We start from the raw sequence: 12,735 nt of genomic DNA on the forward strand, positions 1-12,735 counted from the left end.
CCTGGTTGAGATGGTGAATGATGTCACTGTGGACTGAAAGTTCCAGCACTTTCTGTGGTAAGACATTATTCTCAAAATGTTCTCACTGTCCTCGGGCGACCTTTTCCTGTAACTTTATCTCCTTTTCTTCATCTGGTTGAAATGACAGCTTTGCAGTTCAGAGGGCGGATGCACAGAATGGCCGCTGTATGCAGCCAGCTACCCACAAGGAACCATCAGGCACTAGCCTGCCTAGCTAGATCTTTCCTCTGCCCCTGCTCAGTGTCTTTCGGCCCCCGTCCAGTGTCCCGCCCAGTGCCTCGCGGCCCCCGCCCGGTGCCTCTCGGTCCCCTGCCCGGTGCCTCGGGGCCCCGTCCAGTACCTCTCGGCCCCTGCCCCCGCCCAGTGCCTCGCAGCCCCCGCACAGTGTCTCTCAGCCCCCGCCCCCACCCAGTGCCTCGCAGCCCTCGCACAGTGTCTCTCAGCCCCCGCCCCCACCCAGTGCCTCATGGCCCCCGCCCCCACCCAGTGCCTCTCAGCCCCCGCCCAGTGCCTCTCAGCCCCCGCCCAGTGCCTCTCGGCTCATCTTGGCTCAGATCAGGAACAAAACTGGTTAGGACTCAGACCTGATTTCATCCACTCAATAAAACAACATTAAATTTATACTAAAAAAAAAATTGCAATTTTAAATGGCTAACCTTACTCTTAAGACACATTTTCAAAAAGAGCCTCCTGTCCTCAGTGATATTCAGTGACACAGAACATTGGATCAGTGAAGCACTTGGCTTCAGTTATGCTATCTTTGCTCACCAATCGTTTACAGTGTTTTTATGCTTAGCTGTTAGAAGTGTGGCTCCAAATGTTTCAATCAGATATCTATTTCCTGCAAGTCAAAGATAAAAGGTGATCTGATACAGCGAGAGATGGAATTTGTCCATTGCCTTCAAAAAACAAGTCAAGTGAAATGGTTCAAAGTCTCTAAAATAATGGAAGTCTCTGTTCAGCATAAACGGGCTCCGTGCTCAGGATTAGAGATACCTTTAAAGTCAGTCTTCATTCCAGTGACTATTCATCCAACAAGGATTAAGAACTCCAAACCCAGAGATGTGCAACTTTCAATATTCTGAACTCGTCAGTTTCTTCATAGTACACATATGGTGTGCGGGTCCAGAATAATCAGTACTGATCACAATGGCCTCCTAATGATCGTCAGGAACCTCTCATCCAAGAGCAATGCCAACTGATAGAATGTGACTACTTTTCTACATCACGTGTCAGATCAACGTTCCTCACTGCATTGCTTGATGTCTCCTACGGTTTTATTGTGATATTGAGGGCAGAGTTCCAATTAGTAAGCATACTCTTCATTTGTTAGCTCTTGACTGCAATATTTCTAACTGTGTTGGATCATGTCCAGTGAGTAAACAGTCAGCATAGCCGAACAAGTCTGTTCTCCCAGCACATTCACTGCCTTGCACGTATAATGCCCAGAATCCTCTTGGGTGACACTAGAAATAATTAGCGAGCAGCTCCCGTCCTCCTGATAGTCGATCTGGAAGTGTGACGACTCGGTGAGTGGTTCGTCATTTTTATACCAAATCACTTCAGGGTCCGGGTAACCTGAGTCAGGGTAGAAAGAGGCACAGGATGTCAAGAAGCCCCTAAAGGAATGCTTTCACCACAGCATTAATTTACAGCCAAAATACAATGCAGGGCTTTAGTTTCAATCAGGGATCTTTGGCACTGCATCGGGTCTCCCTGCAGAAACATTTCTGCTTCTCCTCACCCCAACAGGTACAAAACTAGACCAAAGTGATTCCATGCCAGGAGTATTGAACAGGATGCAACATTATGTAGCCCAAGAGAAAGAATTTACATTTATATAGTGCCTTACATCTCACAGAAACATCCCCAAGCACTACGCAAAATCTGATTACTCCACTGACTTATGCAGACCAATGGGGAAGCCAGTTTGTGCACAGCAAGACCCTACAAATGACAATTGGAGTTTTCAGCCATACTGGTCGCGGGGTGAATGAAGTCAATGATCGAGGGGCTCTCCTGCTGTCGTACTCGATTATTGTTTATAGTCTCGGAACAAGGGCCAACAGGAATATGGGAAGCCTCAGAACAGTGAACTTCTCCTTTAAATCACCAATTATTTAAGCATCTCTTCCTTATCTTGCTCACTGGAATCTAACTTACTTGGAGGCCGTTTGACACCTCAGAAAATATGGAATGAAGGATCATTTTTTGAAAAGAAATGAAATGATCAGATTTTATAATTGTACAATGGTGAGCACTCCTGCTGTATGGGAAGATCAGAGAAGGGAATAGCACATCCAGAAACATATGGGGTAAATTTTCAATTTGCCGACCAGGTACAAGACTAATGATGCTTTCCTGCCAGCTGTTTGACAAACCGCCTGAATTTCCTTCCCACTGAAATCAATGGGAAAGAACATTGGGTGGTTTTGGTAACAGGTAGCCAATCAGCAATGCCAGTTCTACGCCTGGTTGACTTATAGAAAATGTACCCCCATATAGAGTACAGCTCAATGGGCAATTTGTGAGCAAACAGCTCACTGTGGTGTTCTCATTACCAGGCGGGGGCAGGGGGGACGGGGGAAAATTGTGTAGTGCCCTGTTGGGGGCGGTAACGACCTCGAGGCGATATTGGGGTTACATAGAAACATAGAAACATAGAAAATAGGTGCAGGAGTAGGCCATTCGGCCCTTCTAGCCTGCACCGCCATTCAATGAGTTCATGGCTGAACATTCAACTTCAGTACCCCATTCCTGCTTTCTCGCCATACCCCTTGATCCCCCTAGCAGTAAGGACCTCATCTAACTCCTTTTTGAATATATTTAGTGAATTGGCCTCAACAACTTTCTGTGGTAGAGAATTCCACAGGTTCACCACTCTCTGGGTGAAGAAGTTCCTCCGCATCTCGGTCCTAAATGGCTTATCCCTTATCCTTAGACTGTGACCCCTGGTTCTGGACTTCCCCAACATTGGGAACATTCTTCCTGCATCTAACCTGTCTAACCCCGTCAGAATTTTATATGTTTCTATGAGGTCCCCTCTCATTCTTCTGAACTCCAGTGAATACAAGCCCAGTTGATCCAGTCTTTCTTGATAGGTCAGTCCCGCCATCCCGGGAATCAGTCTGGTGAACCTTCGCTGCACTCCCTCAATAGCAAGAATGTCCTTCCTCAGGTTAGGAGACCAAAACTGTACACAATACTCCAGGTGTGGCCTCACCAATGCCCTGTACAACTGTAGCAACACCTCCCTGCCCCTGTACTCAAATCCCCTTGCTATGAAGGCCAACATGCCATTTGCTTTCTTAACCGCCTGCTGCACCTGCATGCCAACCTTCAATGACTGATGTACCATGACACCCAGGTCTCTTTGCACCTCCCCTTTTCCTAATCTGTCACCATTCAGATAATAGTCTGTCTCTCTGTTTTTACCACCAAAGTGGATAACCTCACATTTATCCACATTATACTTCATCTGCCATGCATTTGCCCACTCACCTAACCTATCCAAGTCGCTCTGCAGCCTCACAGCATCCTCCTCGCAGCTCACACTGCCACCCAACTTAGTGTCATCCGCAAATTTGGAGATACTACATTTAATCCCCTCATCTAAATCATTAATGTACAGTGTAAACAGCTGGGGCCCCAGCACAGAACTTGCGGTACCCCACTAGTCACTGCCTGCCATTCTGAAAAGTACCCATTTACTCCTACTCTTTGCTTCCTGTCTGACAACCAGTTCTCAATCCATGTCAGTACACTACCCCCAATCCCATGTGCTCTAACTTTGCACATCAATCTCTTGTGTGGGACCTTGTCGAACGCCTTCTGAAAGTCCAAATATACCACATCAACTGGTTCTCCCTTATCCACTCTACTGGAAACATCCTCAAAAAATTCCAGAAGATTTGTCAAGCATGATTTCCCTTTCACAAATCCATGTTGACTTGGACCTATCATGTCACCTCTTTCCAAATGCACTGCTATGACATCCTTAATAATTGATTCCATCATTTTACCCACTACCGATGTCAGGCTGACCGGTCTATAATTCCCTGTTTTCTCTCTCCCTCCTTTTTTAAAAAGTGGGGTTACATTGGCTACCCTCCACTCCATAGGAACTGATCCAGAGTCAATGGAATGTTGGAAAATGACTGTCAACGCATCCACTATTTCCAAGGCCACCTCCTTAAGTACTCTGGGATGCAGTCCATCAGGCCCTGGGGATTTATCGGCCTTCAATCCCATCAATTTCCCCAACACAATTTCCCGGCTAATAAGGATTTCCCTCAGTTCCTCCTCTTTACTAGACCCCCCGACCCCTTTTATAACCGGAAGGTTGTTCGTGTCCTCCTTCGTGAATACCGAACCAAAGTACTTGTTCAATTGGTCTGCCATTTCTTTGTTCCCCGTTATGACTTCCCCTGATTCTGACTGCAGGGGACCTACATTTGTCTTTACTAACCTTTTTCTCTTTACATATCTATTGAAACTTTTGCAATCCGTCTTAATGTTCCCTGCAAGCTTCTTCTCATACTCCATTTTCCCTGCCCTAATCAAACCCTTTGTCCTCCTCTGCTGAGTTCTAAATTTCTCCCAGTCCCCAGGTTCGCTGCTATTTCTGGCCAATTTGTATGCCACTTCCTTGGCTTTAATACTATCCCTGATTTCCCTTGATAGCCACGGTTGAGCCACCTTCCCTTTTTTATTTCTATGCCAGATAGGAATGTACAATTGTTGTAGTTCATCCATGCGGTCTCTAAATGTCTGCCATTGCCCATCCACAGTCAACTCCTTAAGTATCATTCGCCAATCCATCTCAGCCAATTCACGCCTCATACCTTCAAAGTTAGCCTTCTTTAAGTTCTGGACCATGGTCTCTGAATTAACTGTTTCATTCTCCATCCTAATGCAGAATTCCACCATATTATGGTCACTCTTCCCCAAGGGGCCTCGCACAACGAGATTGCTAATTAATCCTTTCTCATTACATAACACCCAGTCTAAGATGGCCTCCCCCCTAGTTGGTTCCTCGACATATTGGTCTAAAAAACCATCCCTTATGCACTCCAGAAAATCCTCCTCCACCGTATTGCTTCCAGTTTGGTTAGCCCAATCTATGTGCATATTAAAGTCACCCATTAAAGTTACCGCCCCAGAGAGCAAGTGGAGCGCAAAGTAACACGCTCTGTGGGACGAGAACGGGGCGGAAGCGAAATGAGAGTGGCGCAGCGCTACCCGCTGGGTGCATAGTACTGCCGTGAAGAAGGTGCCTTCCCCTTCATTAAAGGGGAGGGCTAAGCTGCCAACTCTGCGGATCCCTACATGGACCACCGGGGAGATGGGGTGCTGTGGCATCAGCCCGACACTCAAGCGGAATGCCAGATGGCAGCACGGAGCTTGTGATCCACCAGTCAACTGACTGTGACCGGGAAGTCGGAGGATATTTTTTCACTGAGCGTCACCTACCCTTTAAATAGCGCCCCTTGAGCGACCTGCAGACTGGTACACATCCCCTGCAGCTGTCGCTGACATCGCACAGCGCAGCTTCAGGGGTCACTCCGAATTTTCGCTCGGAGGTAAAAGTGGGTCGCTGCACACAGTGAGGATGTCATCATCACCGGGCGCTACCGCTTACTGCCGCTAAACTCTCGCCCAGCGAAAAGTCGTTAGCACCCCCTGGGGTCCGAATTCCTCCCCCCTAACTGTCAGTCATAGCTCGAGTTAGCCCCGAGCCAGAAAGCTATGGGTTCAAGTCCCACACCCGAGACTGCACCAGAAAACCTAGGCTCCAGTCTGGTAACTAGTGAGTGCTGCACTGTCGGAGGTGCCATATTCGACTGAGACATTTAACCGTGTTGTGCATGCAATATCTGTTAGACTGAGTGCTGTTTAACTCCAAGAGGTATAACCTTGGCTCTGCTTTAATAAGGCCCAAAGAGACTAATATACAAAATGGCTGGCCTTTTATACATGGGCTGCACACATGTGCATGCAGCCCAATGACCTCCAACAGTGACGCCATCTATTGGCTAGTGATCCCAAAAGTACATACATGACAAACCGAGACTCTGCAGCCCTCTCAGGTGGACATAAAAAAATCCCATGGCACTATTATGAAGTGCAGGGAAGTTCTCTCCGGTGTCCTGGGCCAAAACTGCCACCAAGCTCACGGTCTACAAGGCTACAGTGATACCCGCCCTCCTGAATGGCTCAGAGACGTGGACCATATACAGTAGACACCTCAAGTCACTGGAGAAATACCACCAATGATGTCTCCGCAAGATCCTACAAATCTCCTGGGAGGACAGATGCATCAACATTAGCGTCCTCGACCAGGCCAACATCCCCAGCATCGAAGCACTGACCACACTTGATCAGCTCCGCTGGGCAGGCCACATTGTTCACATGCCAGACACTCCCAAAGCAAGCACTCCACTCGGAACTCCTTCACGGCAAACGAGCCAAAGGTGGGCAGAGGAAACGTTGCAAGGACATCCTCAAAGCCTCCCTGATAAAGTGCAATATCCTCACTGACACCTGGGAATCCCTGGTGAAAGACCGGCCTAATTGGAGGAAGTGCATCCAGGAGGGCGCTGAGCACCTCAAGTCTCATCGCCGAGAGCATGCAGAAATCAAGTGCAGGCAGCGGAAAGAGCGTGCAGCAAATCTGTCCCATCCTCCCTTACCCTCAACGACTGTCTGTCCCACCTGTGACAGGGACTGTGGTTCTCGTATTGGACTGTTCAGTCACCTAAGAACTCATTTTTAAGAGTGGAAGCAAGTCTTCCTCGATTCCGAGGACTGCCTATGGATTAAAACCCTGGGCCTCTATTTATCCTTCAACCAACATCAGCAGATAAAAAGATTATCTGGTCATTATCACATTGCTGTTTGTGGGTGCTTGCTGCACGCAAATTTGCTGTTGCGTTTCCTACATTACAAAAATACTCATTGGCTGTAAAGCACTTTGGGACATCCAGAGGTCACTATACAAACGCAAGTTATTTCTTTATCTGTAAATCTGTAAAGTGTCACACAGGGTGACAATCATTAATTCTTCAAACTGCTTAAAACACTGTTAAAGAAAATGTATTTGAAGTCTAATCCTGCGGAAACAGATACAGCATGCGCTGGCAGTGCCCGTACAAGACATAACAATGGTGCTCCCACCCTCACCAACAAACACAGCACCTACGAGGATTTCATCCTTAATTAAGATTGACTAATACTTCGAGCAATGCTCACCTTCAATGTGACACTGCAGACAGGACGCACTGCCTTCTAGCTCCTCCAGATCCGCCAAGGTTTTGCTGAAAAATGGTTTACTCTGAATTTGCTCATCCAGGGAAGAGAGCACCTCCTGTTGCAGTGTTGGACTCAGAGCTGGGAAAGGAGGAGAATGAAGAACATAACAGATGACACTCCACTGTACAGCAAAGCACTACACTACACACCTGTATGCAGCGGATTGAGGGAGAGGGCTATCATCATTTCCTTCTCACAACTTCCATGGCAGTTATATGATTGTCACAAAACACGTCGCTGTCACAGGAAACAAGTTATCACTGCATTGCCTCAGCCTCTCCAGTAGGGGCCACTGGTGAGTGAACAGGAGCAGGAACTCTGGCCAATTGTCCACTTCCTAAGCCGGATGCCCAAATGTGGCTCCCCCTACTGGCTGAAATCTGCTAACTCGGCACAGAGCCAGAATCAATTACTGGACCCTCCTGGCGACTTGTTCAGTTGTTGGCGGGAACTGTCCTATTCTGATTGTTAAAGGGAAAGACATCAGCAAGAGGGAAAAGAGCAGAAGAGAAGACAAGGTAGAGATTAGGTCATGTCAAGGCTATCGATTGGAAAAGGAAGTGTAGGGCACAGGATTGTTTTGGGTCATTTAGATGTCATGGGGCTGGATTCTCGGTTATCTACAGCTTCAGTTAGTGCCCAGAGGGAGCAGTAATGCGAGCGTTAGAGTTTAGCGACCAGGCACGCAGCTTTTAGTGCCCCGCCGGAAAATTTGTTAGAGGCTCACTGGGGGCGCAAACCAGTAGCGCCCGGCTGCTGACAATCGCTCTGATCATGACGCATCCCAGTGCAATGCCCCGGTCGGTAAATTTGGTGTGGCCACCTCATTGAGCGCCTGCCAATTACAATATCTGGGAAAAGAGTCGGTCCGGGCTTGCAGAGTCGTTAACTGGCGGCTGATTAAAGAGACGAGGAAGCGCTTCCCTGGGAGCTCACAGTCAGTGCAACGTTTACACACAGCACGGTGCATGAGCCTCCGAGACTGCAGCGGCAGACAGACATAACAGTGCCGGGGGAAAACAAGTGATTTTGAAAACTTTAATGGGTGCATTACTATGCTGCACATTTAAGACTCGGCTTTTCCCAGGATCTAACTTGGAGTTCTGTGCATGCGCAATTGGTCAGTTAAATTTAGCGCCAGCATTTTCATTAGCGCCCCCTGCAGGTCAAGTGTGTAGCGGCTGATTTTGCTACACATTCAGCTCTTCGTCCAATTCCAACAAATTTCCTGGCGGGAGGCACAAACTTTTTCAAGGCACTAAAATTACCGCCTGGGCTACCGCCCCAACTGAGGCGCTATCGAATTTCTCCCCATGACCTTTCTCCCCCATGAACCTTTCTCCCCCATGAAGCTTTGACTCTTTGACCAATGGAAACCCCAGCCTGTAAGTTAATCACAAACAACAAGCTTTTGTCTGCTGCTAGAGAAAAAAAACAGAAAACAGACCGGAGAACAGGAAAGGACAGAGGAAGCCCCTTTTAACTCAAAACTGCATGAAAAGGAAGAATCGCTTCGGTCGACACTCCTGACCCGCCCCAGTGCACTAGTCTGGTCAATCCACGTTCTGAACCGTGATCCCACCTGGGGGTACTATGTAGAGCTGTTGGTTATTCCTGTTCGGCAATCGAATAAATGTTTAGTAATCTTAGTATCAGATTCTGTGGCTGTTGTCTCCGCTCAAAGACTGACCCAAGGTTAGAGCTAGAGCTAGGGTTATGTCCCTAAACATAGGGACAAATTAATAACAACCCTGAGAAGTGTAGAGGAACAAAGGGGCCTTGGAGTGCAGGTCCACAGATCCATGAAGGTAGCAGGCCAGGTGGATAAGGTGGTGAAGAAGGTATATGGAATACTTACCTTTATTAGCCGAGGCATAGAATACAAGAGCAGGAGTGTTATGCTAGAACTGTATAAAACACTAGTTAGGCCGCAGCTGGAGTACAGTGTACAGTTCTGATCACCACATTACAGGAAAGATGTGATTGCACTGGAGAGGGTACAGAGGAGATTTACGAGGATGTTGCCTGGACTGGAGAAGTTTAGCTATGAGAAAAGATCGCATAGGCTGGGTTTGTTTTCTTTGGAACAGAGGAGGCTGAGGGAGACCTTATTGAGGTGTATAAAATTATGAGGGGCCTAGATAAAGTGGATTGGAGGGACCTATTTCCCTTAGCAGAGGGGTCAACAACCAGGGAGCATAGATTTAAAGTAACTGATAGAAGGTTTAGAGGGGATTTGAGAGGTAATTGCTTCACCTAGTGGGGGTCTGGAACTCACTGCTTGAAAGGGTGGTAGAGGCAGAAACTCTCACCGAATTTAAAAAGTACTTGGATGTGCACTTGAAGTGCTGTAACCTACAGGGCTACAGAGCAAGAGCTGGAAAGTGGGATTAGGCTGGGTAGCTCTTTGTAGGCCGGCGTGGACACAATGGGCTGAAATGGCCTCCTTCTATGCTGTAAACTTCTATGAATCTATGATAATCCTACAGGAAGGAAGGAAAGGGTAGGAATTTGTCACCTTTCACCAGTTATTCTGAATGGTCAGTAATCAGTGTCCTTTGATTGTGAAGACATTTCTTGCACAGGGTGTCATTAGGGCATGGATTGCTTCACCACAAGTGGCTACTGAGGAAGACTGTCATTGAAAGGGGAATTGGAGAGGTATTTGTGATATAAATGGATAAGGGGAAAAGGAAAGTGTTATGTATGTAACTATGTAATACTTGCTACCAGAGGGCGCAACTGTTGGAGTCCCAATGGTCACCTGCACACACGTGCAGGGCCAGTATAAAAGGTTGGCTGCCATGTTGTTTAGGCACTCTGGAATTGTAATAAAGAAGACTAAGGTCACACTAAGTTTAGCTCACAGTACTCAGCCTTGTGGAGTTCTTCTATACAAAACAGAAAAGGATTGGATTAGATGGCTCCATTGAAGGGCTAGTAGCTCCGCAGATGTGATGGGCTGAATGGCAGTTATTTCGATGAAGAGAAAGTCAATAGTTTACCATTTTTGTCCTGCGAGGTGGGTGCAGATTCGGCATTGTCCAGTTTGGTTAACGGCAAGGCCAATCTCTTCAGGGCAAGAAGTGCCTTCCCGGCTTTCTAAAACAGAAATACATACACATTTTAAACGTTCTCTCCAAAATACAATATCCATCACCACAGGAGGACAGGGCATTTCTGAGACAAAATAAAAGAGAATCACATAACACAACAGGAAGCCATTGAGCCCATTGTCCCTGTGCTGGCTCTCTGAAAGAGCTATCAATGAGCCCCACTTCCCTGCACCTTCCCCATAACCCTGAAAATTGTTGCTTTTTAAGTAGAGATCCATTTGCCTTTCGAATGTTGCTCCTGAATCTGCTTTCACCACCCTTTCCAACAGTGCATTCCAGATCATAACTCGCTGAGCAACAAAAAAATGATCTTCATCTTCCCATCTGATCCTTTTGCGAATTATCTTAAATCCGTGTCCTCTGGTTATCGACCCTCCTGCCCGTGGAAACTCCCCACCTACTCATCAATACCTCTCATAATTTTGAACACCTCGATTAAATTAAAATGGAATCATAGAATTATACGGCATATACTATTGGGCAATCGTTTTGTCAAAGTATATGATGAATTAAGAAATGCTCTTCAGATCGAACCCAATAATTTTTCGAATCAGGAAAAGGCTTTTAAAAGCTCTTCTTCTGGGGATCAACGCCATCTACACACCATGTCCCTCAATTCCTTTTCACTGCAGAAATACAGGCTCCAGATTCCCACAGGGGTGGTCCTGATCTTCTGCCGCAACGTGGGAGGAATCCCCAGAGAAACAGGCAAGTTACATCCTTTACTTGGGTCCCGCCATTCTCCTGGAATGGTTGTGGCAGATCATCAGGACAATCCCTGCAAAAAGGTCAGGGCCATATTTTCTACTTGCCTCTTAATTCCCATTCTACTTCTAATTCAATGTCCTTCCCTGGTAACCTGTTCCACAATTCCTTTATCCTTTGGGTGAGTAAGATCTCCCGAACTTGTCTCCTTACTTCTGGCTTTCAAATTTTTCACTTGTGTTCACTGTTTGTTGGGCCCTTCACCGCAGTTTACAATTTGCCTTTAACAGTTCAGTGAAAACCTCGATTAGGTCACGTCAAAATCTCTCTCCTAAAGCAAATAAGCCCAACCTCCTTAACCTCTGCTCATAACTTAAATTCCTGACACCTGAAATAATTCCATGTGTTGCTCTGACTACAGGTACAACGTTTGAAATCCGGAATCCTCGGAACCAAATCCGTGCCGTATTTCGGGTTTTGCCGGATTTCGGACCTCGCCGCCCGCCGATCCTCGCCTAAATGTCCGGTTTCCAGAAGTCTGGATTCGGGACATTGCATCTGTATTACTATTCAGCATTACATCACAGAATTTTACAGCACAGAAACAGGCCATTCGGCCCAACAGGTCTATGCCGATGATTATGCTCCACACAAGCCTCTTCCCACCTTACTTTATCTCACCCTATCAACATATCCTTCTATTCCTTTCCCCCTCATGTGTTTATCTAGCTCCCCTTAAATTAATCTGTGCTATTCGCCTCAACCACTCCCTGTGGTAGCAAGTGCCACATTCTCACCACTTTCTGGGTAAAGAAGTTTCTCCTGAATTCCCTATTGGATTTATTAGTGACTATCTCATATTTCAGCCCCTAATTTTGGAATCCCCACAAGTGGAAACATCAAACCCCTTCATCATTTTGCAGAGCTCCATCAGCTCATCTCTCAGTCTTCTCATTTCTAGAGAAATGAGCCCCAATCCATTCAGTCTTTCCCGATAGTTGTAGTTCTGGACACACCATTGTCTACAATCACCTTTCACCTTCGCACAAAGTTGAACATGGACATTTGCTGCTTTTGAGGATGTTCAGAAAAAAAAGTAAAATGAAACAATGTGACTGAGAAAATCAATTGGAATATATTTAGGGTGAACTGGACCCAGTATCAGGTCAAGGGTCAGTCGCTTGAATAGACGGGCACAATAAATAGAAAGCACTATAGGTACCACCAGCGATCAGAACCATCACAGGAAGCCTCCCCCCAGCACCCACCTCCTCCGAGGTCTCCCCTCAGGCCTAAGCTACCACCAGAAGGGCCTCTCTCTGCAGTCTCAACATAGGTCAGAGCTGTAATGTATCTGCTTCATGGGCTCTTTGCTTAAGAATTCAAAACATTGCTATTAAGAATCAGTTGGTTTATTAGCAAAGGTTTAACAATCACACTACACATTAGCAGTTCATCCACCAGGCTCACCACCACCTGCCTCATCGTGGATCCCCTGAACCCAACTGGATGGGGTTTTATTGAGTCTTGTGAACATCACGTGACTGGCTAAGCCACTCACAACTCAACAGCTCTACAACTA

At 46.8% G+C, this 12,735-nt stretch overlaps 1 protein-coding gene across 1 annotated transcript in view; it reads right to left on the bottom strand.

The window, feature by feature from the left end:
- Positions 1–1,372: 1,372 nt before the first annotated feature.
- Positions 1,373–12,735, bottom strand: part of LOC139233673 (myosin light chain kinase, smooth muscle-like) — a 97,028-nt gene continuing 85,665 nt past the window's right edge. The window contains exons 15-17 of the mRNA XM_070864077.1: positions 10,338–10,434; positions 7,273–7,410; positions 1,373–1,599 (exon numbers count right to left, since the gene is read on the bottom strand). Coding sequence (XP_070720178.1) covers positions 1,373–1,599; positions 7,273–7,410; positions 10,338–10,434 — 462 coding nt within the window. The remainder of the gene's footprint in view (positions 1,600–7,272; positions 7,411–10,337; positions 10,435–12,735) is intronic.

The sequence above is a fragment of the Pristiophorus japonicus genome, chromosome 21, assembly GCF_044704955.1.
Source record: "Pristiophorus japonicus isolate sPriJap1 chromosome 21, sPriJap1.hap1, whole genome shotgun sequence".
Classification (NCBI taxonomy): Eukaryota; Metazoa; Chordata; class Chondrichthyes; family Pristiophoridae; genus Pristiophorus; species Pristiophorus japonicus.